This window comes from Alligator mississippiensis, chromosome 7 (assembly GCF_030867095.1).
Source record: "Alligator mississippiensis isolate rAllMis1 chromosome 7, rAllMis1, whole genome shotgun sequence".
NCBI classification, from domain to species: Eukaryota; Metazoa; Chordata; order Crocodylia; family Alligatoridae; genus Alligator; species Alligator mississippiensis.
The window spans coordinates 14,975,523-14,987,636 of NC_081830.1; the positions used below are offsets into that span (position 1 = coordinate 14,975,523).

At 42.8% G+C, this 12,114-nt stretch overlaps 1 protein-coding gene across 1 annotated transcript; it reads right to left on the minus strand.

Annotated features, from left to right (window-relative positions):
- Nucleotides 1–4,142: 4,142 nt before the first annotated feature.
- On the minus strand, nt 4,143–5,078 carry LOC132251674 (olfactory receptor 4D9-like). The gene has a single exon (XM_059731623.1). It carries the CDS (start codon nt 5,076–5,078, stop codon nt 4,143–4,145), a length of 936 nt encoding a protein of 311 aa, XP_059587606.1.
- Between the last annotated feature and the right edge of the window lie 7,036 nt (nt 5,079–12,114).

Here is a 12,114-nt window from a genome sequence, read left to right on the forward strand (position 1 = left end):
ATAGCCAGTCAATTTTTCAATCATTTAACATTGAAAATGAATAGAACATGAAACTATATTACATCAGAGTGAAATGTGGGGCACACATCTGAGTTGGAGCACATCTCTTCCTAAGGTTACCAAAAAGCCCAGAAATAACAGCAATGGGATCATTTTTAGTGCTTTGAATGAAATCATGTTCAAGCTTTAATTGACAGGGCACTTGTGGGGGGGAAAGCTACCTGGACTCTAAAACTAGGTCACATTTGGGTAGAAACAATTTGTAGCTGTCGACTTAGTATGGCTGGTTTCATGCCAATTTATCTACGTGGTCTTTGTGTCGGTCTGTCTATCCATCCCATATCCAAACCTCTTACCAGCATAGTTATCTAGTCTGGCTGGTCACCAGTAATACAGAAGATGATGGTAGGATTTTTGAAACCATGTGGATGCTAGGTGATCAAGTCTCACTGAGAGCTGAAAGAACTTGTCTTTCTAATTCTCTTCGGCATTTCTGAAATTTCCATTTGGAGCGACTGCTTTAAAGTTTGTTCGAAAGGCAAGGATTTCTTAGGCTGGTATCTTTTATTGGATCAATTATGTAATTGGAAAAAGGCTTTCAAATGCAAGGCTTTCAATACTTGATTGAGTAAATGACCTATCACTTAACTCTGAGGCTGCTTTTGAAACCCTGCCTGAACTGAGTGCAGGATAGTTTCTGAGGTCTATGTTAAAATCCTTTAAATGTGATTGATGAAAATACATTGTCAGCCCTTTGTGCTAGTCCAAACCCAGAGAGTGAGTTCAGACTGAGATCCAAGATTGCTATGTCTCCTTCTCTTTTTCATCATTGCCAGCAACAAAGTTTCCTGCTTATAGACTCACAAAGTCAGTACTGAGGACAAAGTCTCATCCCCACACAATCTACCTTGTTTTCTACGGGCAAACATCTTGCCTTCCTTCTCTGCAGTGGTGATTCCAGGGCAGGAATATGCATGGCCATCTCTGCTCTCAGTGACCCTTTTGCAGATTTATGTACTTCCCACTGCAGCCCCCAGTGACCCTCATGCAAACTATTTGGACCAATCTGAGTGACTGGAAAAGAATGAACAATTATTTTCATTGCATATATGCATACATGTCATATGGAGTAATGCCAGCTCCTATTCGTGCATGCTTAAAAAATGAGAAAAAAAATGAGAAAAAAATATCATTCAGTGTAGAAAAAAATTACACTCTGAATACAACATGGAGAATGGGTGAGCTGAGCAAGAAGCTATCTTTTTAAGCAGGGACGTTGGAATCAATTAACATCCTTAGCTGTATTTGCAAGTAGAAAAAGGTTATTAAAGGTAGATCAGATTTTGAAAACATCTAAAGGGTGTGTGAGTGCTAGCTGTTTGCAGGGTACTGAAAAATTAGAGAGTGCATAGAAAAGCAGGTATAAGAATTATCTGGAAATTTGCATTTGAGAGAAAAATCACTTTCATTTATAAGACTGAGAAGAGGCTTGATACCAGAATTTGAACACCATCAGTGGGAGGCAATGTTAACATAGTGAGAAAAAGCCATCTAGAAGAACTATGGCTGAAAACTGAAGTTAAATTCAGACAAACTCAAATTAAAAATAAGGCATATGTGTTTTAAGAGGATGATTGAGCACTGAAATACACTATCAAGGTAAAGGGTAGATTCCCAGCAACTGATGTCTTTGGTTCAAGGTTGGATTTTCTTCAGGAAAGGCTGCTAGATTTTTTAGTCTTACATTTGCACATTAAAGGCCATTACATTTTAGAGTTTTTCCTTCAGCAAACCCTTCCTAATGAAATCCTCTAGTGAGCTTTTACAATGTCTGGATTGATTGACATTCTTCATATGATTCGCTAAGGGGTATGCATTCAGACAGATAAAGGGTGTGCAAGCAGATAGACATGGGGTGTGCAAGCAGCAAGATATAAACCTAGGTGGGATCCTCTGGTCTTAGAAAGCAGTCCCAGTTTTGTTTCTAGTTTGGATTTGTTCAGTGGACGGGAAGCCAAGTGCAGAGAGAAGGAGAGAGAAAAAGCTAGCCATTAAAAGATATCAGGTAATCAGGGCAATTACAGCTGCTTTGAGTTATCCTTTCTTTCTCAGTCCAACCATTGCAAACCTATGTAGCTTTGCAACCTTAGTCCTTAGAGAGTTAAGGGCTAGCTTGGATAGCAGAGTGCAAGTTTGCATTCCTGTGGCATCCAAAGTCTTCATAGATGAGTTTTCTCAGCTCATAAAATCCTAATCATCTCTGCACTTTGACATACTTTTAAATGTTAAACTGAGATCAATCCAACACTATGTGTCTGTAGCTCCTTCAGGGACCTGGGAAGCAAGCTTCCTGCACTAGAAGCAATGATTAAAATCAGTCAGGTGTTGGAGCATGGAGGAGACCAATTAAGCTTTTTGAAACACCCTAAATGACTTGGAGAACAGGTTTGCACTGACTTGGAATGGAGGTGGGGAGCTAACAGCTCCAGGCTCCTCTGAAAACCACAGCCAATATCTGGAAAGCCTTTTAGAAAGGGAAACATTTTGTAGCACTAAGCATCATCTACCTAACCAAATCTCTCCTGCATCATCAAGAGGATCCCACAGTATCTTCCTCCACACTCATGAATCAACAGTGCATCTCTAGCAGAACACTGCACAATTTATGTTTAAAGACTCATTACTTCATATGACCAGCCTGGGCTGTAACTGCAAATGTAGGTGCCTCTGACTGTTAAAAATATATCCTTAGCCAGTCCCATCTCAGACCTGTTCATGGTTTTTTTGTAAGAGACAAGGAAAGTGGGCCAAATTTCAAAGAGTAAAGCCTTGGACATCTTTCCCTATTCTTCCTCTTATTTAATACGTTCCCAGTAACACAAATGCTGAAAATCCTCCCAAGGTTTACTTGATGAGATCAATAAAGCTACTGCTTCTGAAAGGTAGGTCACTCATGTAAGGATCCTGCCCTGCAGTCTGAGTCACCTCTGTAAAGCTTACAGAGGTTTCTCCCCTGCAGCCTTTTTACAGTGCAGTTGACCCAGTTACTACTAATCACAGTCAGCTGACCCCCTCTGATTGGTTATGGGGCTGCTTTTAAGAAACCTCTCCAATATCTGAGTCTCCTTAATCATTGTCCTAATCTTCAGTTTCTGAGCAGCTTTTGTCCTAACAACATCCATGCTTGTTCTGGTTCTTGATCCTATCTTTGACTTGTTTCTAGGTTTTAGTTTTTAATTTTCCATGCAGATTTGGTTCTTGATCCTGGTTTGGTTTACTGTTCATAGATTCATAGATGTTAGGGTCGGAAAAGACCTCAATAGATCATCGAGTCCGACCCCCTGCATAGGCAGGAAAGAGTGCTGGGTTCAGATGACCCCAGCTAGATGCGTATCTAACCTCCTCTTGAAGACCCCCAGGGTAGGGGAGAGCACCACCTCCCTTCGGAGCCCATTCCAGACTTTGGCCACTCGAACTGTGAAGAAGTTCTTCCTAGTGTCTAGTCTAAATCTGCTCTCTGCTAGTTTATGGCCAATATTTCTTGTAACCCCCGGGGGCGCCTTGGTGAATAAAACCTCACCAATTCCCTTCTGTGCCCCCGTGATGAACTTATAGGCAGCCACAAGGTCACCTCTCAACCTTCTCTTGCGGAGGCTAAAAAGGTCCAGGTTCTCTAGTTTCTCCATGTAGGGCTTGGCATGGAAGCCCTTAAGCATACGAGTGGCCCTTCTCTGGACCCTCTCCAGGTTATCCACATCCCTCTTGAAGTGCGGTGCCCAGAATTGCACGCAGTACTCCAACTGCGGTCTGACCAGCGCCCGATAGAGGGGAAGTATCACCTTCTTGGATCTATTCATCATGCATCTGCTGATACACAATAAAGTGCCATTAGCTTTTCTGATGACTTCGTCACACTGCCGACTCATGTTCATCTTGGAGTCCACTTCTGAGATCCCTTTCCGCTTCTGTGCCACCCAGCAGGTAATTTCCTAGGCAGTAGGTATGCTGGACATTTTTCCTACCTAGATGCAGCACTTTGCACTTCTCCTTGTTGAATTGCATTCTGTTGTTTCGTGCCCATATGTCCAACCTGTCCAGGTCTGCTTGGACTCCTCATTATTCCAGTTAAAGCTTCAATTTCATTACTTGCTCCTGGAGAACAATATTCTGCTCATTAACCTCCAGATAGCATTTTTCATCTCGGCATTTCTTAGTGTGTAAATGATTGGGTTCAACATTGGAGTGATGAGAGAGGAGGTGACAGAAACTATCTTGTCTTCCAGTAACTTCTTGAAGGGTCGGTCATAGATGAAGATTCCTGGCATAAATATTAAGCTCATGACTCTGATCTGGGCAGCACAAGTAGACAAAGCTTTGTGCTGTCCATCTGTGATGTGTTTCCTGATTTTGACTAAGATGATACTATAAGATATGAGCAAGATCAAAAAGATGTATGAAATGAGCAGTCCACTGTTGGAGACCATCAGCAGCTCAACTAGGTCAGTATTAGCACAGGCCAGTTTGATGACCTGTGGGATATCACAGTAGAAATTGTCCAGGATATTGGGTCCACAGAATGGAAGCTGGATGATCAGTGCAGTCTGAACAATAGAGTGAGTAAATCCTCCCATCCATGACCCTATCACCAGTCCTGTGCACACATCCTGATTCATGATTGTCAAGTAACGCAGTGGTTTATGAATGGCCACATACCGATCAACTGCCATCACCACCAGGAGGAAGATGCCAGCACCTTCACTAAAATGAAATAAGAATATCTGGATGATGCACCAGTTGAAGGATATGGTTCTGGTGTGAGAAGCAAGGTCCCACAACAACTTGGCTGCCATGATTGAAGAGTCACTGATGTCTGTGAAGACCAAGTTGGTCAGAAAGAAGTACAGTGGAACGTGGAGTTGGCTGTTGGTGATCACCACAATGATGAGGGTCAGGTTGCTGAGCCAGGTCATGAGATAGACTAAGAAGACCAGGAAAAGAAGACATTTCAGCTCTGGACTCTGGGTGAGACCCAAGAGGACAAATTCCGTCACTGTGGTCATGAGGTTCTCCACTTCCATTGGGTATCCTTAATGTATATTAACAAAGGAAACACTAATGATGAAAACAGTAGACTGAAGTTTTAAAGGACAGTTTCCATGGGATTGAATATGTTTTGGTCCACTTACATAAGGATCTAATGGCCATGAACGGTCACAATGACCAGCTGGAAATTTGTAATAGTAGGGCTAGAAATAAGGTGTTCTTTCTCCAGAAATAATAGTTTCTAGTCTTTCTGTTAACACTGAAAGTTAGATCCTATTTTCACTATGCAGCAGTAACCCAGCTTCATAAGTGCCTTTTTGGTACTAGTGCAGAGTTTGTAGTTCTATTTCAGCCTCTGGCAAAATAGAATTGCCTATGCATGTTCATGCATGAAACAATGAGGGGCTAGAAGCTGGATTTCCTACTTCTTGAGTGAGTACCCTAGGCACCAGGCTATTGGGCAAAACATCATGGGGGCTGTCCTCCTTAACGTTTCCTTCTAACACATGCTAGTGATCGGTTCCTTCCCACATTCAATTTTGGGCAGGTAAAAGAACAAGTGAATGTGCCTGCATAGCTGCCTGGTCAGAGTTCAGACTGCTGAGCATGCTCAGTCCCCACATGGAGATTTCTGTATCTACATTGCACTGCAAATAGAATTGCAAGCTCTGTGGCACTTACTTAGCTAGGCCGGTGCCATTTAGGTGTGTAAACTGAATAATCTAGCCTTGAAAGTCCCTTTTTATGTTAACACTATATGTGACATCCATATTTTGCCCCCACATACTCTTTCTCTCTTAGCCACACCAAGGAGTAAAAGGAAACTGTGTTGAGATGGAATTAAGTTTGAAAATGCCTAAATAAGTTAAGTGTGGGAATAGAAGATCATGCAGTATTCTATCTAGTGAATTTAGTAAATAAATCCAGTGTCTATATTTAGTCCATGATTTTTTTTGTAGCCGGCTGAATCATTCACTAAATATAGACATGGGATTTATGACACATTATAACCTGCCCGACATCCGACTCCCCAGGTAAACCCTCCACTTTTTACCAGCTATGCTCTTTCCTGACCCCTTCCCTTGTTAGGCCCCAGCTCAAGTCTGGGTTCGTGCCCAGTATGCAAAGGCCAATAAAGATACCAGGGATGAAAGTATAAAAAAGATTTATTGCTAGCAATAAAAGGTGCAAGCGGAATAATTTCACAAGTCAAGCACACACATATTCAATATTGAGCCCCTTATATACAAGAGGTTGAATCTTCATAAGCATCTTTGTTTGCTAATTGGTTATAAAGGAGTGACGCAAGGAGTTCTTTACTGAGCATGTCTCTATACCTGTGTTTTAGCTATGTATCTCATTAACATACATATATGTTTCATTAGCCTATATCTTCCCCGCCTAGGGGTGTGATTTTCAGTATTATAATGAGCTCTTTGTTCCAGTAACTCTGATTCTGTTTTTTTGTTTTCAAGCTTCTTCTATCTAAGACTGTCTGCTCCTTATCATTGCAGATGGGCATTCAACACATAACATTCACTTTTGCTTAGGCTTTGCATAGTAGTTTCTAGGTCAAACCTTATATTTCCCTCATCTGGAGCATTCATAATTATTATTAATTATGATTGCTCCATTCAATTTGACTTAACACAAATCTAGTATTCTCAGCTTTCTTTGTTTGCAAAATCATTTGATTTACCTTAGGCCTGAAAATAGATGCGATACAAACCGGTATACAGTGGATACAGAAACAAACCATAATCCCTATAAAACAAAACAGAATAACCATACAAAACAACTGTTTCAACCATCCAAAATTGGGAAACCAGGAAGTTAACCAGGAAAAGTCTAAGCCAGATGTTTCTTTCAATGTCTGTGTCAATCGTTGTAAGGCACCAATTTTGTCTTCATTTAGCACAGAATTATCAGTGAGGTTGAAGCAGCACATTGCTGGGATCCTATGACCCCAGCTGACGCCCTGCCCTTTGGGTGGGGGGCTGGACTCGATGATCTTCCGAGGTCCCTTCCAGCCCTAATGTCTATGAAATCTATGAAATCTATGAATTCCTTTTAAGGTTTCACACCCCAGATTGTGTCGCAACAAGAGATAATCAATAGCGGCTCTATTCTCTAAGACAGCGTCTCTTAGTTGTTTTTGTTCAGCATTCAAGGCTGAGAGCGCTCGAGATGTAGCATTTAGTCCTTTTGCTAAAACACAGGCCACTGCATTAAGATTTCTGCTATTACTTACAGCAAGACCCGGAACCCCCACCATAGATGCAGCTAATGCTATGTATTCTGCCTTAGATAATAGTCCAGGGGAATCATTCTCGTCACAATCAGCAGTGAGAGTAGTGTATGCTTGTTTAAACCTCCCACCAAGAGGGGTTTGTTCAGTGTGCATTAGGTCAGACTTCCTTGGAAGAGCTGCAGTTACCCGGGCAATGGTGCATAGTCCCCCAGTAGCATTTGCTGGAAGGTATGAATATATCATTCTCCCGCAGGCCAGAAACCATCCTCGAGGAAGGATGGTATGTGTGTATACATAGGATATTTGACTGGTCTTATTACAGAAGACTTTTCTACCTTGGTTCAATTCAAAGCAATTATTGGTACAATTCACTATTAAGAAACATTCAGAAGCATTAGCTGTTGCCTGAACCCGTACAGAAAACATGTCTCTGCTTTTCTCTTTTACAATAGTCCCCCACTTATATATATCCTGATATGTATTTTCCTTCTCTACATCTTTCAGCATAGTATAATTCTGTAAAATTTTCAAAGGGGTAGGTACTGCAATTAAGCATGAGGTAAAAACCAGATGAGCATTGATCCCTCCTGCCAAGCAGAAGTCTGTTCTATTTAATATTTCCCGGGCCAGATAAATCCAGACATTTTCCTGAGGGTCAAATTCTTGTGGTAAAAGATTTTCCCCTCCTATAAGTAGGAGTGGACAGATCAGGGTGCCCCACACTAAACCTTGAACAATTTCATAATAAGGCTTGTAAAACTTGATCAAAGATTGACAAATTATTCAAAGTTCCTTTCTTTTGAATAGGAATTTTAAGTCCTTTATTGGCTCCACCTTCCACTGTTCTCTGCCTCCGGTCCCAGAGTTTGCAGGAGTTTCTTCTTGTTCTGGTTCAGCCACCGGCTTTAGGCAACTGGAATGTATCCAAGTCTTGATTCCTTTGAGCTTTGCTGCCGTTGGGGTCGTTAAAAGTACTCTATATGGGCCCTTCCATCTGGCTCGAAGTGGTTCCTCGTTCCAATCTTTCACAAGAGCGTAACTTCCAGGTAATAATCGATTTTCCGGGGTAGGAGACTGGTTCTGTGTCTGCAGCATGTCCCGTACCTGCTGATGGATGGAAGACAAAACAGAAACCAAAGACCATACATATTCTCTAATCATTCCCTCTCCTAAAACATGTAATTGTTGTTCAGTACCCATGGGCAGACTCAGAGGGTAAGGCTTACCATACATTATCTCAAACGGGCTTAATCCCAATTTAGAATGTGGTGCGACCCTTACTCGTAACAGGGCCAAGGGTAGGGCCTCTGGCCATTTGAGTCGAGCTTCTTGGCAAATCTTTGCAAGGTGTCTTTTTAAGGTCTGATTCATACGTTCCACTTTTCCACTGGACTGGGGTCTCCAAGGGGTGTGTAAATGCCAGCTGATTCCCAGGAACTCAGAAACCTTCTGAGTAATTTGTGCAATTAAATGTGGGCCATTGTCTGACCCTATTCCTTTTGGAAGTCCGAAGCGAGGTATGATTTCTCGTAGGAGTGCCTTGACCACCTCTCGGGCTTGGGCAGTCCGACATGGGAAGCACTCAACCCAATTAGAGAAAGTGTCCACAAAGACAAGGAGATCTCTCATCCCCTGTTGCCGGGGTAACTCAGTAAAATCCACCTGCCATTCTTCTCCTGGCCCATTGCCTATTCTCTGATGTCCTGAAGTTTCTTTTCTCCCTCCTTTTGGGTTATTTCTCTGGCAGACCTCACATGTCTCTGATACCTTCTTGGCAGCCTCTCTTAATCGCACTCCAGTTACATAGTGACTGATCCACCTTATCAGGGCCCTGGGTCCATAGTGGGTGCCATGATGAGCTCTCTTCACTACCATATGAACCCAGGCAGCTGGGGTGATAATGCGGCCATCCTTTGCTACTAGCCACCCGTGCTCCCCCTTCTTTGCTTGAAACTCTCTTATCAATTGTTTGTCTCTTTCCCCGTACTGTGGTGTCACAGGCTGGTATAAGTCTGGGAGGAGAGGTAACAGATTACTTACTTCGGGCAGCAAGTCTGTCTGAGGTTTTTTAGCTGCTTTCTTTGCTGTAGCGTCAGCAAATCGATTACCTTTTGTGGATGAATCATCATTTTTCTTTTGATGAGCTTTGCAATGCATTATCGCTACCTCTTTTGGTTCCCAGACTGCCTTAAGGAGGGCTTTTATCTGCTTGCTATACTTAATGCCTGTTCCTTTTGAATCAAGTAGACCTCGCTCTCTCCATAGCGCTCTGTGAGCATGTAAAACAAGGAAAACATATTTAGAGTCAGTATAAATATTGACAGTTTTGTTGGCCGCCAATTGCAAAGCCCGAGTCATAGCAATGAGTTCAGCCTTTTGAGCTGAAACAGATGGGTTTAAAGGTCCTGCTTCTATCACATTCTGTGCAGTCACGATAGCGTATCCAGATTTTCGAATTCCATTCTCTATACTCGAGCTGCCATCAGTGTAGAACTCCAGGTCAGCTTTTTCAAGAGGTCTGTCTCTCAAATTTGGTCTTGAAGAATAAACAGTTTCCAATGTTTGCAAACAGTCATGCACAAGATCTGGTGTGTCACCCATAGATGGCAACAGTGTTGCTGGATTTACATTGCGAGAAATGGTCAATTTTATTTCAGGCTTATCTAGGAGGATGGCCTGATATCGAGCCATTCGTCCCGGAGTTAACCAGTTCCCTCCTTTCTGTTCCAAGACTGTAAGTACTGCATGAGGAACATATACAATCATTTCATGGCCTAGGGTTAATTTTTCAGCTTCTTGTATTAGCAGACAGGTAGCAGCAACAGCCCAGAGACAAGCAGGCCATCCACATGACACAAAGTCTAATTTTTTTGAAAAATATGCCACTGGTCGTTGCCAGCTACCCAATTTCTGTGTTAAGACTCCCACGGCTACCCCATCTCGGTCATGCACAAAAAGGGAAAAAGGCTTATTCATGTCCGGTAGTCCTAAGGCGGGTGCTTCAATGAGAACCTGCTTTAACTGGCAGAATGCTTGCTCACACTCATCAGTCCATTCGAGTACCTTTTCATCTCCGTGTGTTGCCTCATATAGAGGTTTTGCAATAACCCCAAAATTTGGAATCCAAATCCTGCAAAAACCTACTGTACCTAAAAATCCTCATAGTTGTTTCTTTGTTATTGGGGGTGCCAGCCGGCATATAGCTTCTTTTCTTTCAGGCAACAGGGCTCTCTGACCAGGCTGTAATTCAAATCCTAAGTACGTGACTTTCTGGGATATGGGCTGCATTTTTTTTCTGGAAATGCGATATCCTTGTTGACCCAGAAAATTAAGGAGGCAAATTGATCCTTCCAGGCAGCTTGCTTCAGTGGTGGTTGTTAAGAGCAAGTCATCCACATATTGCAAAAGAGCACAGGACAGTGGCAATTGTAGCCTGCGTAAATCCTTGCTTAATGCATTGCCAAATAGGGTTGGGCTGTTTTTAAATCCTTGGGGTAAAACAGTCCAGCACAACTGAGTCTTAATGCTAGTATCTGGGTCTTCCCATTCAAATGCAAATATTTCCTGAGATCCCCTCTCTACCGGTATACAGAAGAAAGCATCTTTTAAATCAATAACCGTAAACCAGTTATGATCTGGGTTCAAAGCAGATAGCAAGGTGTACGGATTAGGCACGGCCGGGTATATACTCACAACCACTTTATTTACAGCTCTCAAGTCTTGGACGAAACGATATTCATTACTCTTAGGCTTCTTCACAGGCAAGATGGGTGTGTTAAAAGCTGATGTACATTCACGGAGAAGGCCATACTCCAGGAACCGTTCAACTAACGGCTTCAGTCCTTTCCTGGCTTCCATCCGCATTGGATATTGTTTCACACATGGAGGCTGGGCCCCTGGCAAAAGTTGAATCTTCACAGGGTCAGCATTTTTAGCCTTCCCGGGTCGGTGACCTGCCCATACCCATGGAACAACAGCATCGAGCAGGGGGTTGAGGAATATCCGGTGTACTCTCCTCTTGGAGAAGGCCGAGAAGGCAAGCCTGTAAATGCCACCCCTTTTCAGGAGGCACTGTTAAAAACATTTGCCCATCCTGGAACAACAACGTAGCTTGCAGTTTACAGAGGAGGTCTCTCCCTAAAAGGGGAACGGGGCAGTTTGGCATGTACAAGAATTGATGGGTAACTTCGGCCTGCCCAAGATTACAGGTCATTGGCTGTAGGAAGGATCGTGTTACTGCCTTCCCTGTAACCCCTACCACCGGCACAGTCTTTTTATTTAAAGGTTTCAGTTTTTGAGTTAAGACAGAATGGGCAGCACCTGTATCTACGAGAAAATCTACCAATTCATCTCTGTCCCCTAGTTGCATTTTAACCAGAGGCTCGTCAGGGGACACTGGGATCTGGGTTATCTTTCCCTCCCGGGCCTCCAGTCCCCTTCAATCTGAATCCCTTCCAAAAGCGAACAATCCACTGCTCTCCTCTTTTTTCTTTTCACCTTCCCCAACTTTTCGATAAGGGCATTCCCGCTTCCAATGTCCTTTTCATTTGCAAAAGGCACATTGATCTTTCTCTAATGGACCCCGTCTCTGCGGCTGTCTCCAGGATCCCTCATCTCTAGGTTTTCTCGTGATTGCAGCTGCCACTAGGGCTGTCTGCATTTTCATCTTTCTCTCCTCTTTCTTGTCCTGTTTCTTTTCCTGAACACTTTCTCAGTTAGTAAATACTTGGTAAGCAATGTCTACTAGTTGGGAAATAGGCATACCTGTTGCTCCGTCTGCCTTCTGCAATTTCTTTCTAATGTCTGGTGCACTCTGACCT

Excerpts from the sequence above, each read along its gene's own strand:
- LOC132251674 (XM_059731623.1), bottom strand. The coding sequence starts at position 5,078 with ATGGAAGTGGAGAACCTCATGACCACAGTGACGGAATTTGTCCTCTTG.